We start from the raw sequence: 17828 nt of genomic DNA on the forward strand, positions 1-17828 counted from the left end.
GACTGAACACTCCTAATAAACAGAGGTAAAAGGCAAGGGAGGATGAAGCAGATGCCAAGAATAAGCAAGAACCTACCAGTGAGGGCTTTGAATCTTTTAAAGCTTGAGAACCATTTTTTAAACAAGGAATCCGGGGACCACCTGGACTAAATCTGAACTGGAACATGGGCCAACTCACACATTCTAGCTGTGATTTCCATGATAGCTTGGCCATTATCATCAATTTCTAGGCAACAGTTGGTTAAATTAAATTTTTCACATACTCTTCCTTCTGAGGCTGAGGTAATCTAAAGCTAAACTATTTTGATATATAGCATTTTTTATTTGTATTGCTTGCATTGCCAATAAATCTAGTGCCCTTGATGTTTCATTGGTTATAATTTCAAGAACTTCCTGCAACCTTATGATGCAGTTGAACATATAGATTGGGGTGCGGTACCCCCATGACCCATCTTGCACCCATATAGCTGGCCTATAATATTTAATGATTTTTTCAGGAGGCCATTCATTATCTTTCCAGTCTCTTATGTCCACATCTCTTTGACGTTTGTGTCTATTTTTGTAATTATGCTTCTATTTTTTTATTTTTATCATAAACTGGATATCTTAATAGTTCCTCTTGCTTTAGAGGAATTAGAAAGAAGGATGGCTTGATTGTTTTTAACACACATGCCCTCATCCATTTAGCCAGCAGTTGCCAATATGCCCATGTTCTACAGATCTCATACAGGTCAGAGGGTGCCTTCCAAGCATTTGGAGCCTCTAGTTGATCTCATGAGTGGTTTAGAGAATCAAGAGAAAGTGGATCTGGTAAGTAGGAGGTGTTCTGGGCATTTCTCCGTAGAGTTTTGTTTTTAGTCTTATTTATCATACTGTTGCCTTAGGCAGGTTGTTTTTCCTACTGCTTCTGTGAAAGCCTTTTCTTATCAGGTGATACAGTACTTTTCAATTATGGAGGTTTTTAACAACCAAACACTGGCTGAGGCTGTTGGTTCACTGGCCGGGTTAGGGGAAGTGAAGTTATCTTGTGGCATTAATTTTTTTGCCTCCCATGGCCACTGGTCTCCAATTTTTGTTTCTCCATATATATGTGGAGAAACACACATATGAGGAAATTCTTAAGCTGCCAGCTATGTTTTCAGCTAGTTGAGCAAATAACTTTTTGGTTGATGGGAGAAGCTCAGGCACTGACGGATTAAAATGCTTCTAGAATGACTTATGGACCTGGAATTGCAGGGTTGGATGCATTTGAGCCCTTCTAGTCTTTTTGACAATTAGTAGTGGAACTCCAAGACCTGTTCCTTATCTTTTAACTTGTAACAGTGCTGTCTGTCCTGTAGACCAAAAAGGTAGCTCTGGCTTTAAGACAGTAAAATTTAAAGAATTGCATGTCTTTGTCTTACAATTTCGTTTGGTTGACATACTACTTAGTAGAGCAGTCCTTCCTGAATATAAGTGTTGGAGCTGTGTTAGCATATTCCACTGAATGTTACAGTCTGGGCATCCGATTTGTGGTTTTCCATACAGATGTTTAGGGTAGCTGCTGCTAAGCCTCTCTTGTGTTAAACCATTGCAGACTGCTTCTGGTTGTTTTAGGATTATGAACATACGCAGCATGGCAGGCATTAAAGTACAAGGAAATAGGCCTTTTATAGGAGAGAGGGTCTTCTTTGGTTTGAGCTAAAAGCTCTCTTTTTTTTTCTCTGGTTTAATAAGTATTTTAAACCAGAATTTATAGGGTAAGAGCTTCATAACATACATATAGCTGATTATTTCCTGGGTCACAGACTGAATAGGTGGTCTGGTTGTATGTACAGGTTCCTAACTTGGTTCCTGTACATTTATAGTAGGCATGGTACAGTAGAGTTGTAACTATCGTACTCCTTACCCAGGTAGTATCTACACAGTGTGGGCATTCTTCTAGAGATTTCTTCCATTTTAGTGTAGGCAGAAATGGTAAAAACATCAGTGTAGGTAATAGAAATATGTTTACACTACACATGGGCATGGCAAACATTCCTCTGGGCATAGACATTTGCAGCATTTGCATTAATAACATAACAACAGAACAATCAGTATTGACAGAACTATAACTAGGCTTATAAATTATATTTACATTTACTTATCCAGAAATGGTACTCTTAGCTCCAGCTGTGCATAAACTAGTCAGCTTTCGGGATGTGACTAGAGCAGAGCTTGCAGGATCCTCAAGCTTCAGCCATGCATAAACTGACCAGCCTCCAGCGTGGTCAAAGCAGGGCAGTTGTCCTTACCAGTGGCTGGGTTTCACCGTAGGAATATTCAGGTGGGGCGATCTGGGTCTTGTTGGCTAATCCACTGGTCATCGTTGGGAGTCACTACTGCCGCTGGTTTTAGCCATCTATGATGAATCCAAGGTGTAACACCTGCAACTTTAACAGCAGTGGGAGTAGACATGATCACAATATGGGGCCTATCTTATATGGGTCCTAGAGTGGTTAGATTCTATTTTTCAACCTAAACGAAGTCCTTAGGTTTGAAAGGGTGTACCGGGTCTGTTAGACTTATAGGTATTTTTTTCATACCTAACCATGCATCTTTTGCATGGCCATACTTAAAGCCTGCATTTGCCTTTATGTTTACCTTTCTCTTTTTTGTTTTAGCCTTTAGTGTTCTTGCTTTTTGGTGCCCCTTGCAGTGCATCACTGCCACCTCTTTTGGGGCCCATACAGCATTTAAAAGCTGTATAATTTCTTCCTTGTACTTTATTTTTTTACTTCCAGCAGTTAAAATCTTTTTTTTTTCTTTATAAATGGCCTCATGAACATGCAAAGTAGCAGAAGCATATTTGGAATCTGTGTAAAGATTTGTCCTTTGGTCTTCTGCTAGCCAGAGAGTTCTTGTCAGAGCTATTAGCTCTGCTTTCTAAGCAGAAGTTTCTGTAGGCAAAGACTGCACTACCAAGTCCAAAGTCACCACTGTATACCTAGCTCGGCGGACTCCCTTTAGTATGAAACTGCTTCTATCAGTAAAATATTCAATGTCTGGGTCCCCGAGGGGCCGATCTGTCAAATCTCTTCGGCTTGAGAACACTTCATCTACCATGTCCACGCAGCAATGAAGGGGGCCTCCTGGCACTGACTCGATGAGGAGCAAGGTAGCTGGGTTTAGGGTATTCACAGTCTCTAAAGTCAGTTTATTAGCTTCCTGCACCAGTAGAGCAGTGGCAGCTAGTGTTTTAAGATAAGGAAGCCATCCAAGTGCCACAGAATCTAATTGCCTGGATAAGTATGCCGCTGGGCAATGCCATGATCTTATGGCTTGAGTTAGAGTTAGAACCGGTGTGGTCAGAGCAGGGCAGTTGTCCTTCTCAGGACTTCTAACTTAGTAGTTGTCCTTCTAAGTTCTAACTTAAGAGTTAGAAGCTTTACAGCCTCCCTTTCACTTGTGGACATACAAGAAAAGCTTAGTTAGTTAGATCTGGTAGTCCTAAAGCTGGAGCCTGAGTCAAGGTTTCTTTGATTTTTTTTTTAAAGCCTTCTCCTGGTTCGCCTCTTAGAGGAGGGGCTCCTTTTTTTTCTCCTCTTTGTGGCTTTGTATAATGGCTTAGCCATGAACAAGAAATTTGGCATCTAGAGACGGCAGAACCTTGCTGCCCTTAGGAACTCACTTATTTGACACCAGGTGGTTGGACCAGGAAGTGCACAAATAGCCTGTGTTTGTTCACTACTAAGCCATCTTTCTTCTTGGCTCACATAAAAGCCCAACTACTGGACACTTTTAGAGTAGATCTGAGCTTTCTCCTGACACTTTATATCCTGTCTTTCACAGCAGGTGCAGGGGGTCTTGGGTTTTTCTGGGTGCAGTAGCCCTTGGCCAGTGTTTTTTTGTTTGTTTGTTAGTTTCTTTGTTTGTTTTCATACTATGGCCCTGACCATTTTCCTTATTCTTTTGACATTTATCCTTCTAGTGTCCTTTTCTTTCGCACCATGCACATTAATCTCCCTCTAGCCTCGGCCGATTTTCAAACTCCTGTCCAGATTAGCTTTGTTCCATGACTGCGTTCACGCCCACATCCATGCCTCCTTGCAAAGCCAGCTTCTCTTTCCTTAAGGGCTGCTGCTAGTAAATTAGCCTTTTTAAAGCCTCCGATCAGCCTTCTGATCTCGGTTGATTTACACCTTAGTAGACACTTTAATAAGCTGAGTAGCATTCACACCTATGGAGCTTCTAACTTCCACAGTTTATGCCTGATATCTCCTTGGTCCTGCCTTACAATCGCCGTATTCACCATGTGTTGATTTTCAGCAGCCTCAGAGTTAAACGGAGTACACAACCAAAATGCCTCTCAAAGTCTTTTATAAAACTGGCTGGTTCTTTTATCTGCACCCTGGAGCACCTCTGAGATTTTTATATGAGTTGCCTTTTCTTTTACCACACTTTACCCTTTGCAGAAGTGCTTCTCGGCACCTTTGTAGGTGCTGAAGCTGGACTGCATCATCTGGCTCTTAGTGGGGGTCCTCTTGTCCTCTTAAGAGGCATAAGCACAATTTGGGCATGGCCAGACCTGAGATGGCCTGACTTTTTGAGCCCTTCACTTTAATTTCCCTGAGCTCTGATTTCTCCTTCTCACGTGAAATCCAGAGCCTATATTCCTTTTAACTTAACTCCTTAGGGGCAGTTAGCCTTGGTAAAGTCAGGTAGATTGGAATGTAGGGAGGAGGGGTCTCTATTCCCTACTGTGGTTCTCGCAAAACTGGTTTTTCTGCCTTTCCAGAGACTTTATTTTTTTGTCTCAGCTTCAGGGGCAGCTGATTTTTACTTTCACTATTGGCTTGGTGGTGCTACAAGCCTCTGTGACTTTCCCTTTAACTCTGTAGCTGCCAGTGCAGCTGATTTCTCTTGGCGTGAGCTGCAAGCATTTTACAATAAACTGCTAGGCAGGGCTGCATTCAGTCATGAGTCAATACAAAGTCTAGGTCTGAATGCCCTGGATGTCCTCCAATCCTAGTCACCACCTTAAAACACAGGACCAATTTCTCTATAGTGCCTCTGGCCAGTCATCCGACACTAAAAGAGGGCTATACTAATTCACAGTACGTCCTTAACTTTTGAACATCCAGTTTTTTTGCATAATCACCTCTAAATCCTTTTTTTTAAATTCTTTATCATGCACTCCAAAGGGGTTGGTTTTGACGCTTTCCCTCCCATTTCCTCCCTTGCAAAGCACTTTCACTCTCACTTTCACTCTCAGGTCCACCAGACCGGGTCCTATTACAGGAGTTTCGGACACTGCTTATCCAGGAACATGCCTTCCCATCACAGCCTACTGCGGTTACGAAGCTAGTCCTATCAGCTTTATGCAATGTCCTCAGTCTGATTTCCCCCACACTCACCTTGGAGCACACAGCCCACGCTAAGGGATCTGTGCCTCCCCATGTCACTCCCCACGTTGGCCTCTCCCGAGATCATCTCTTTCACGCCATTTCACACACCTCCCTTGCCCCAGGACTCCTAATCAGACAAAACGAGCCTCTCTCATGTCACGGGTGAGCCTAGTTAGGCTCCCACATTCACACACATACACACACCACTCCTACCCCAGGACTCATCATTGAACGAAATGAGTCTCTCTCATATCCCAGGTAGGTTCACACACACCCACAACTCCCAGTTCCTGTCTCCAGATCCAGTGAACCACTTTCACTTTGTTAGTGGGGACACGAGGTTCATCCAAATTGGCAGGCCACTCCTGCCACCACCAGCCACTCTGGGTTGGATTAGTGGTTGTTACCCGGGAGGTGATCAAACTCCCCTTCATCCCTATGGGACGAGCTTTCCTGCCTTGGGCCCTTACTCCTTACTGCAGTTCCTGAAGTGCTGGTATTGTCCCGCAGCCCCATACCCGGTTCCGTTGCACTGCCAGGCATGGCGCTGGGATGCGGGGAGAGCCAGTTTCCATCCGGGTGAAGCTCTCCCGTGGCATGCCTTGGATGCCAGGTCTCCCCCGGCCCTGGGCCTCTAGTCCCAAAGGCAAAGGAAACAGTAAATCTGTCATCTCCAATCCCAGACGACCCCCCAGAAATGTAGTGGGATTGATAAGGAATCAGAGAGACTGATAGGGTTCAGGAGGGTATTTATTATGCAGGTGAACCAGCCCAGTTGGATTAACATCCAGAGGACTGAGCCCTGATCAAAGAGTCAAGTTACCTTTTAAGAATTGTGTGGGGTGGGGGAGATCTGTGTAGGGGGAAGCATATCACAGAAGCGAGAAAAGACAGTTATTCAATTAATTGAGACATGCATTACATCATTTTTACTTTTCAAGGAAAAACGTGTTTTATGACTTGAGTTTATCTGTCTAGTGACCTTGAAGCTGCACAGCTAGAAAAACAGCATCTTCACAATGCCTGGGAAAGGGGGAGAGATAAGGCTCACTAGCCACAGAAAAACAGGCAGTTAATTCTAAAGGACTCCAGCTCTTTCTTTTCCTCAGGGGGAACAGGGTTTTCTTACATAAAACTAAGTTTCTGAATATACAGTTTTTAATTTCTTTTAATTCCTGTTCTAATATCACTAAAAGAGGCACTGAAAAGACTTTTTAAAAATCCAAAAATCACCAATGCCACCCCTCCCCCATTACCACCCCCATACCCCACAGTGGTGGCCTGGTGCAATTAGTGTCTGTGAGTACTGGGGGAGGGAGAGCACAGCAATTGTGAGGTATTGAGCTCAGAGCTGTCCTGTTAGAGCAGAAAGGAAAAGCAGACCAAATTCAGCTGACACCTGCCCATGGAGTGAGCATTTAAACCAGCCCAAACCAGAAGAGAATCATCAATCCCAGCAATATGAACTTGAGTGCCTACAAACCTTGCCATCAAGGTCTACAGCACTCTGTTTACTCTCCAAGTAAACTTGAAAGGCAATCTAGGTCATAGGGCTGCAAAACATAGGTGAGTCCTGGTGCTGAAGTAGGCCCAAAGACAGTGAACTGAGGGAGCACACAACATCTTGAGACACCAGCTGGGGAAGCCAAGGGAGGGCTAGCATCACCCCTCCTCTAACCATAGGCTCCACAGCTTGCAGCCCCAAAAGGCACCCCTTCTTTCCACCTGATGAGAGGAGAGGAAAGAGTGGGGAGGATGCTGTCTTGCATCTAAGCTACCAGCCCAGGCAGAGTAGGATAGAGCACTGGTCAGAGTTGTTATGTCCCTATTCCAGGCCCTAGTTCCAAGAAGACATTTCTAGACATACCCTGAGCCAGAAGGGAACCTGTTGCCTTAAAGAAAAAGACCCAGTCCTGGCAGCATTCATCATCTGCTAACTGAAGAGCCCTTGGGCCCTGAATAACCAGCAGCGATACCCAGGTACAACTTCAAGGGCCTTGGGTAGGCCTCTGAGACTTGCTCACTTCAGGTGAGACTCAGCATATGACCAGCTGTGGTGGCTATGGGGAAAAACTCCTTCTGCTTGAGAAATGCAGAAGGAAAACTAAAGGGTACTTTGTCTTACACCTTAAGTACCAGCATGGACACAGAGCGGGAGAGCAACAAGTGGACTCTCAGGGTCCCCAGTGAACAGGACTTGATGTTTGGATGGCATTTCTGAACCTGCCCTGGGGCCAGAAGAGAGTCCACTGCCCTGAAGCGTAAGTCCCAGGCCAGGAAGCATGGGCCTTAAGGGAACATTGGTGGTAGTTGGCAATAATTCTACTGGCCTGTGGTGGTGGTGGCTATCAGGTGAGGCTCCTCTCCCTTTGGAAAGAGTAGTGGGGTAGAATGGGAAGGAGTGTGTCTTTTGCTTTGATTGCCAGCTCAGCTGCAATATAATACACCACCAGGCAGACTTCTCAGGTTTTCTACTCTAGTCCCTGAATCCCAGACAGCACTTCTGAACCCACCCAGGGATTGAGGGACCTTGCAGCACTGAAGGGAAGGACAAACGCCTGGCTGGCTTTACTTCCTGCTGATCGGAGAGCCCCAAGGCCTTGAGCAAACACAGGCAGGAGCCACGGAGTGGTTATAGCAGGCCTGGCTTCAGGTCTGACCCAGTGTAGTCACTGGGAAAGTCTTTATTTCTATCACAGTGGTGGTAGCCACAGGGGTGCTATTGTCACTCCACCTCCAACTTTAGGTGGCTCAAAACAGAGACAGAGACTCTGTATGTTTTGGGAGAAAGTAAGGGAAGAAAACAAGAATCTCTGCCTGGTAATCCAGAGAATTTTCCTGGATCTTGTCCAAGACCATCAAGGTAATACCTCTATGAATCTGCAAGAACCAAAGCATTACTGGGCTTGAGGTGCTTCCTAAAACAGATACAATTTAGATCACACCACCCAAGTCCTTTCAAATATCTGAAAAGCCTTTCCAAGAAGAATGGTGCCTCCTAAAACAGATACAACTTAGATCACAACACCCAAGTCCTTTCAAATACTGAAAAGCCTTTCCAAGAAGAATGGCTACAAATAAGTGCATACAGTGAAGACTACAGTGAATACTTAGCTCTTCAATGGCCAGACACCAAAGAACATCTACTAGTATCAACACCATTCAGGAAAACATGACCTCAACAAATAAACTAAATACCAAGGACCAATTCTGGAAAAACAGAGATATGTGACCTTTCAGAAAGGCAATTTAAAATAGCTATGTTGAAGAAACTCAAAGAAATTCAAGATAGTACAGAGAAGGAATTCAGAATTAGATATATTTAACAAAGAAACTGAAATTAAAAGAACCAAGCAGAAACCCCAGAGCTGAAAAATGCAATGGCATGCTGAAGAATGCATTGGAGTCCTTTAACAGCAGAATGAATCAAGCAGAAGAAAGAATTAGTGAGCTTAAAAACACACTACTTAAAAATACACAAAGGAGACAAAAGAAAAAGGAGTAAAAAACAATGAAGCATTCCTACAAGATCTAGAAAACAGTCTCAAAACAACAAATCTAACAGTTATTGACCTTAATGAGGAGATAGAGAAAAAGATAAGGGTAGGAAGTTTATTCAAAAGGATAATAACAGAGAATTTTCCAAATCTAGACAAAGTCATAATATCCAAGTACAAGACGGTTATGGAACACCAAGCAGATTTAACCTAATGTAGACTACCTCAAGGCATTTAATAATCAAACTCCCTAAGGTAAAGGTTAATGAATGGATCCAAAAAGAAGAAAGACAAAACAAATAACATACAATGGAGTTCCAACACATCTGGCAGCAGACTTTTCAGTGGAAACCTTACAGGCCAGGAGAGAGTGGCATGACATATTTAAAGTGCTGAAGGAAAAATAAAATTTATCGTGGAATAGTATATCTGGCAAAAATATCCTTCAAACATGAAGGAGAAATAAAGACTTTCCCAGACACACAAAAACTGAGGGATTTCACCAATACCTGAACTTTCATACAAAATACGCTAAAGAGAGTACTTCAGTTAGAAAGAAAAGAACATTAATGAGTAATAAATAATCACCAGAAGGTACAAAATACATAATTATTACGGTAATAATACATAGAAAAACACAGAATATTGTAACACTGTAACTGTGATGTGTAAACTAGTCTTTGATGAACCAATCAAAAACAATAACTACAGCAATGTTTCAAGACACGGTCAATACAATAAGATATAAATAGAAAAAACAAAAGTTAAAAAGCAGGGAGATTAAGGCATAGAGTTTTTATTAGTTTGCTTTTTGTTTATGCAAACAATGTTAAGTTTTTATCATGTAAAAATATTGGATTACAAGATAGCAATTGCAAGCCTCATGGTAACCTAAAACCAAAAAGCATACAATGGATACACAAAAAATAAAAAGCAAGAAACTAAATCATATCCCCAGAGAAAATCACCTTCACTACAGGAAGACAGAAAGGAGAGAAAGAAGGAAGAGGAAATCAGAAAATAAATAACAAAATGGCAGGAGTAAGTCCTTACTTATAAATAATAACATTACGTGTAAATTGACTAAATTCTCTAATTAAAAAAAATAGACTGAGTAGATGAAAAAACAAGACCCTCTACTGCCTAAAAGAAACACACTTCACCTATAAAGATGCACATAGGCTGAAAATAAAGGGGTATAAAAAGATACTTCATGCCAATGGAGAACAAAGAAGAGTGGCAATCGCTACACTTATATCAGACAAAATAGGTTTCAAGACAAAAACTATCAGAGAAAAAAATGGTCACTATATAATAATAAAGGGGTCAATTCAGAAAGAGAATATGACAATTGTAAATATGTATATAACCAACATGGGAGCACTCAGATATATAAAGAAAATATTATTAGAGCTAAAGAGAGAGACAGCCTCAATACACTAACAGCGGGAGACTTCAATACCCCACTTTCAGCATTAGACAGAGCTTCCAGACAGCAAGATCAACAAGGAAACATCAGACTTAATCTGTACTACAGAACAAATGCATCCAGTAGACATTTATAGATCATTTCATCCAAGAGCTGCAGAATACACATTATTTTCCTCAGTATAGAGATTCATTCTCAAGGATAGATCATATGTTAGGTAACAAAACAAGTCTTAAAACATTTTTTAAAAACTGAAATAATATTAAGCATCTTCTCTGACCACAATGGAATAAAACTAGAAATAAATAATAAGAGGAATTTTAGAAACTATACAAATACATAGAAATTAAACAATATGCTCCTGAACGATCAGTGGATCATTAAAGAAATTAAGAATGAAATTGAAAATTTTCATGAAATAAATGTTAATGGAAACACAACACACCAAAACCTATGGGATACAGCAAAAGCAGTACTAAGATAGAAATTTATAGCTATAAGTGCCTACATTGAACAAAGGGGAAAAACTTCAAAGAATCTAACATTGCATCTTGCAGAACTAGAAAAGCAAGAGCAAACCAAACCCAAAATTAGTAGAAGAAATAATAAAGATCAGAGGAGAAATGAATGAATTTTAAATGATAAAAAATACAAAAGATAAATAAAACAAAAAGTTGGTATTTTGAAGAGTTAAACAAAATTGAAAAACCTTTAGCCAAACTAAGAAAGAGAGAAGATCCAAATAAAGTCAGAAATGAAAAAGGAGACATTATGACTGATACTGCAGAAATTCAAAGGATCGCTAGTGTTTACTATGAGCAACTGTATGCCAATAAATTGGAAAATCTAGAAGAAATGGACAAATTCCTAGATACATACAACCTACCAAGATTGAATCAGGAAGAAATCCAAAAGCTGAACAGACCAATAACAAGTAACAAGATTGAAGCCTTAAAACTCTCCCAGTAAAGAAAAGCCCAGGACTCAATGGCTTCACTGCTGAATTATACCAAACAACATTTGAAGAAGAAATAATACCAATCCTACTCCCAACAATTCTGAGAAATAGAAGAAGAGGGAATATTTCCAAACTCATAAGGCCAGTATTACCCTTATACCAAAACCAGACAGAAACACATCATAAAAAGAAAACTACAAGTCAATATCTCTGAGGAATGTTGATGCAAAAATCCTCAACAAAACACTAGCAAACTGAATTCAACAAAAGGTTAGAAAGATCATTTATCATTACCAAGTAGGACTTATTCCTGGGATGCAAGGATGGTTCCAATATACCAAATCAATCAGCGTGATATATCAACAGCATGAAGAATAAAAACATGAATGATCATGTTTTGATTAAACTTCAAAACTGATGCTGAAAAAGCATTTGATAAAATTCAACATCCCTTAATGATAAGAACCCCAAAAAAACTGAGTATAGAAGGAACATACCTCAAAATAATAAAAGCCTTATACAACAGATCACAGCCACTATCATACTGAATGGAGAAAAACTGAGAGCCTTTCCTCTAAGATCTGGAACACAAGGATGCCCACTCACCACCATTACTCAACATAGTGCTGGAAGTCCTGGCTAGAGCAATCAGACAAGATAGATACAAAGACATCCAAATTGGAAAGAAAGAAGTCAAGTTATCCTTGTTTGCTGATGATGTGATCTTACATTTGGAAAAACCTAAAGACTTCATGAAAAAACTATAACCAATAAACAAGTAAAATTTCAGGATCAGCATACAAAAATCAGTAGCATTTCTATATACCAACAGTGAACGATGTGAAAAAGAAATAAAAAAGTAATCCCATTTACAACAGTCACACATAAAATTAAACATCTAGGAACTAACTTAACCAAAAAAGTGAAAGATATCTATAATGACAACTATAAAACACCTGATGAAGGAAACTGAAGAGGACACCAAAAAATGAAAAAAAAAAAAAAATCTGTGTTATGAATTGAAAGAATCAATATTTTTATAATGTCCAAACTATCCAAAGCAATCTGGAGATTCAATGCAATCCCTATCAAAATACCAATGACATTCTTCACAGAAATAGAAAAAAACAACCGTAAAAATTATATGGAACCACAAAAGACCCAGGAATAACCAAAGCTATCCTGAGCAAAAAGAACAAAGGTGGAGGAATCACATTATCTGACTTCAAATTATACTACAGAGCTATACTAACCAAAACAACATGGTACTGGCATAAAAACAGATACATAGACCAATGAAATAAAATGGAGAACCCAAAAACAAATCCACACACCTACAGTGAATTCATTTTTGACAAAGGTGCCAAGAACATACACTGGAGAAAAGACAGTCTCTTCAGTAAGTGGTTCTGGGAAAACTGGATATCCATATGCAGAAGAATGAAACCAGATCCCTATCTCTTGCCATATACAAAGATCAAATCAAAATAGATTAAAGAGTTAAATCTAATACCTCAAACTCTGAAACTATTATAAACATTGGGGAAAATCTCCAGGACACTGGTCTGGGAAAAGACTTCTTGAGCAATACCCCACAAGCACAGGCAACCAAAGAAAATATAGACAAATGGGATTGCATCAAGTTAACAAGGTTTTGCATAGCAAAGGATACAATCAATGAAATGAAGAGACAATCCACAAAATGGGAGAAAATATATGCAAACTACCCCCTTTGACAAGGGATTAATAACCAGATTATACAAGCAGTTCAAACAACTATAGGTAAAAGATGTTAATAGACATTTCTCAAAAGAAGACATTCAAATGGAAACAGGCCTATGAAATGGTGCTCAACATCAAAGAAATGCAAATCAAAACTACAACAGGTATCATCTCACCAGTTAAAATGGTTTATATCCACAACACAGGCAATAACAAATGCTGGTGAAGATGTGGACAAAGGGGAACCCTTGTACACTGTTGGTGGAAAGGTAAATTAGTACAACCATTATGGTGAACAGTTTGGAGGTTTCTCAAAAAACTAAAAACAGAGCTAACATATGATCCAGCAATCCTACTTCGTGGTATATACCCACAAGAAAGGAAATTAGTATATTGAAGAGATATCTGCATTCCTGTTTGTTGCAGCACTGCCTACAATAGCTAAGATTTAGAAGCAAACTATGTGTCCATCAGCAGATGAATGGATAAAGAAAATGTGGTACATATACACAATGGAGTATTGTTCAGCCATAAAAAAGAATGAGATCCAGACATTTGCAGCAACATGGATGGAACTGGAGATCATTATGTTAAGTGAAATAAGCAGTCATAGGAAGATAAACATTGCATGTCCTCACTTGTCTGTAGGATCTAAAATTCAAATAAATTGAACTCATGGACATAGAAAGTCGAAGGATGGTCACCAGAGGCTGAGAAGTGTAGTGGGGAGTTTTGTGGGGAAGTGGGGATGATTAATCGGTACCAAAAAAAATAGAAAAAATGAATAAGACCTACTATTTGATAGTACAACAGGATGACTATAGTCAATAATAACTTAATTGTATATATTAAAATAAAGAATGTAATTGAAATATTCATAACCTAAGGAATAAGTGCTTTAAGGGATGGATACTCCATTCTCCATGATGTGCTTATTTCACACTGACTGCCTGTATCAAAACATCTTATCCACCCCATATATATATATATACACCTACTAGGTATCCAAAAATTTTTTTTAAAAAATTTTTAAAATATTCTTAAGAAGAATTTTTAAAAGACTTAAGTATAAGACCTAAAACTATAAAAATACTAAAAGAAAATCTAGGAAACACCACTCTGAACACAGGCACTGGCAAAGATTTCATGAACAAGACTCCAAAAGCAATTGCAAGACAAACAAAAACAGACAAGTGGGACCTAATTAAACTACGGAGCTCTGCATATTAAAAGAAACTATCAACAAAGTAAACAGACAACCTACAGAATGGGAGAAACTGTTTGCAAACTATGCCTCCCATGAAGTCTAATAACCAGAATCCATAAGGAACTTAACAAAACAAACAAAAATCAAGCAACTCCACTAAAAAATGGGCAAAAGACATGAACAGACACTTCTCAAAAGAAGTCAAACATGTGGACAACAAGCATATGAAAATATGCTCAACATCACTAGTAAGAGAGAACAAAAAAGAGAGAGAGAGAGAGAGAGAAGACACAACCAACATCAGGAGTGAATGAGGACACATCACTATAGATTCTGAAAACCAGAAATCTGTTATCTATAAAGAGATAACACAATATACTACAAACTACTTTATGCATATAAATATAACACATTTAAAAATCCAATGTTGGACAAATTTCTTGAAAGATACAATCTACCAAAATTCATAAAATGGTGTGTTCCTATCTCACTGAGATTATATCTATGAACTCTGATAAAAGACTTCAGACATTTGACTTTAGGAAAGTACCTTATTCTCTTAATGTTTTTATTTTCCCATTTATAAAATGGAGAAAATGGCTGTAATTACTGCAAAAGGTCATTGTTAAAATTAATATGTGTAAATTGTTAGAATAATATCTGACACATGGTAATCTTACCTGTTTATTATTTTTATAAAATTCACTATACTAAGTAAAATAAGGCAGAAACTGAAAGACATATATACATGACTGCACTTATATGTGGAATCTAAAAAAGTCACACTAATACTCATATAAAAGTCAGACTTACACTCCACCCTACCACAAATATAGGGTAGAATGGTGGTTACCAGGGACTTGGGGGTTGGGGACATGTGGTTCTTGGTCCAAGGGTATAAAATTTGAGTTATAAGATGAATAAGTTCAGGAGACCTAATGTATAGAATGGCAAATACAGTTAACATTAATGTATTGTATACTTGAAATTTTGTAAGAGTAAATCTCAAATGTTCTCACCACACACATACACAAAAATGGCAACTATGTAAGGTAACTTAATAGCTTGATGTAGGAAAGCTGAACACATGTGTGAGTACTTACAGATGTTTGTGTGAATATTTAGAAAAGTAGGAAAGTCCACACACCAAAAAGAGTTAATTCATCAGAATAGTATTAGGGTCAGAGTGGGAGGTACAGAACTTATTGCAATAAAGGCAATTCTTTGTAAATAAACAATACTGAACAGAAACAGAGAAAAAGAGAGACATCAAATCTAAGATTTGCTCCCTATGTTTCATAACACATCCAAACAACTTGAGAATTTTCTCCAAAAGAATGTACAAGTAATCACATAATTACATGATTTATTTGGCTCAAATTAAGGGAAACTATCTTTGAGATATTCATAAAATGATAAGTACAGTGTAGTTTAAACTACAGTCCAAAAAGCTTCTCTGTTCTTCAAACTTTAAGAAATTAGACCTCTTCCAGTCCTTTCTGAAATAAAAAGTATAGTGTTCTTAATAAGCTTTACAACTGGTAGACAATGACCTATGATAAAATACTGTATTGAAAACTATAATATAATCATAAAGTTAAAATACCAGAATTCCCTGAGAATAGTTTTTATAAAGGTAAAAACCAACGTAGTAACAGGATTGTATCTTTACCTGGAAATAACTACATTTATGAATACCTACTTTTCTATTATAAAAGTGAGTAAAATAAATATTGCTCCTACTTAAAGGATAAATTGAATTTCATACTATATTTGCAATATAAACTGCAAGACCTGGCATGGCACCTTGAAGAAAAAATTTCAAATTTCAATTTCCAAAGCAAAGGAGCAACAAATGACAATAGAAAAATTCAATGCTTAAATGTTTCTATTTTTCAACTTGCAGAGTTTCAATATACACGTTTCTATTACATTATGTGCTACTATTAGAGAGCAACAAAAATAAAATCTGATTGTATTTCCAGTATTGGGTGCTTTTACACCTGGACCACTTCTGTGACTTATATAAGCTGCAAAACCTATTAGAATTTCTGTTAATGAGTCCTGCTGATCTCATGAACAAACTGCACAATCATTCCTACTTTGCTAGTGTTGTGAGGCAGAGGTTATGTCTGATCTTTCTATCCCCCATAAAACCTAGCACAGCAGCTTCCATCAAGTAGTCACTCACTAAATGAATGATGAATAATTCGTCCTAAGAAAAACACAGACTGACCCAAAGAGGAGATTAACTCTTTAAAATTACCTATTTTAGAATCAACATAAATATCACAGAAACATACAGCTGAGATATCTTAGCTACATAAATATGAATTAAAACATATTTAAAAATTACTATTTCCTACGCTTCTTTCGCAAGTCTTTGTATAAATATATTGCTCTCTTTCATCCAAGAAAATAAAGTAAGCCTGTAAGTTTTTATCCACAGACACGATCTCAAAATACCAATAAGATTTTTAAAAAGAAAGGAAAGAAAATATGGTATATAGAGCAATAAAGAAAAATTTTCTCTGAGGGTATACAAAAATGACTGAACAGATCTTCAAAATGAAAACTCATTAATCTATATTTTATGCAAGGCTAGAAACAAAGTCAGCTAAGTTAACTGTAGTTTTTTAAAACTACAGTGTTAAAAATCAGCTTTTATCCAATTAAAAAATTATAATAAAAGTAAAATCTGTATTTCAAGATTAAAAAACAAAAAGGTGACTAGAGGAAATATTGATCAAATCAGTCATACAAACAGTAATTTCTAAGTGAAAAAAGTACCTTTTGGGGATTATAGATGCTTTGAGAGCCCTCTAAACAGTTCATTCTTAGAGTATGTCTCTGTATCAAAATAAAATACGTAAAAATGGGAACACTATCTACATTGCTAGCTCTAACTCCAGAAGGAAATCGCAAAAAAAAGAATTGAGGAAATAACATAAATATGTATGAGATACAAACATTCTTTTTGTGTTGCACACAACTCAGATACATTTATTTAATTATAATAATTGAAAAAAAATCCTACCTGAAACAATTTTTCCTTTAGGCCCATGCCATTGGAATGATGGGTCTATCAGTTCAGCATTTCGCAGTCGTTGCGTTACACATAACACATGTGGACTCTTTTGATGGAGCATGACATACACTTTCACTGAAAATACAATATTTAAAATGTTCCAATAGTATTTTACATTCTTTTCTTTCTCTATAATGTACATTATTGTAGTTTGGGTTACATGCAATAATAAGAGTACTTTGAATTATTGCTATTACCTGATAAAAACTAAATTTCATTGCATTCTATGTAATTAACATTAAAAATATATTATGTATTTGCATGTATATATGTGTATGCATGTATGTGCGTGTACATGTATCCCCAACCTGAGCATAATGTGTTAGTACTTTTCACTCAGAGCTCCTGTACACTAACCTGTTTTATTCTCAGAATATTATCTCAATAACAAAGTATTAATACTATATCTACACTTTATCTGTTTTGTAAAGACACCAAACATGATTAGAGCTTTAAAATTGTTTAGATTAGCAGAATAATGCATTATTCACAATGATGTAGCATGATGTACTGAATAAAAATGATAAAGTGATTAAAAAGTCTGCAAATTTATGCTTGTAT

The 17828-nt window shown here is 38.0% G+C and overlaps 1 protein-coding gene across 5 annotated transcripts in view; it reads right to left on the reverse strand.

The window, feature by feature from the left end:
- The window catches only part of ZPBP (zona pellucida binding protein), a 149140-nt gene that overhangs the window by 119852 nt on the left and 11460 nt on the right, over nt 1-17828 (reverse strand). For all 5 annotated transcript variants that reach the window (XM_050785561.1, XM_050785557.1, XM_050785560.1 and 2 more), the window contains exon 3: nt 17217-17342. In XM_050785561.1, the coding sequence (XP_050641518.1) occupies nt 17217-17342 (126 nt within the window). The remainder of the gene's footprint in view (nt 1-17216; nt 17343-17828) is intronic.

Source organism: Macaca thibetana, chromosome 3, assembly GCF_024542745.1.
Source record: "Macaca thibetana thibetana isolate TM-01 chromosome 3, ASM2454274v1, whole genome shotgun sequence".
NCBI classification, from domain to species: Eukaryota; Metazoa; Chordata; class Mammalia; order Primates; family Cercopithecidae; genus Macaca; species Macaca thibetana.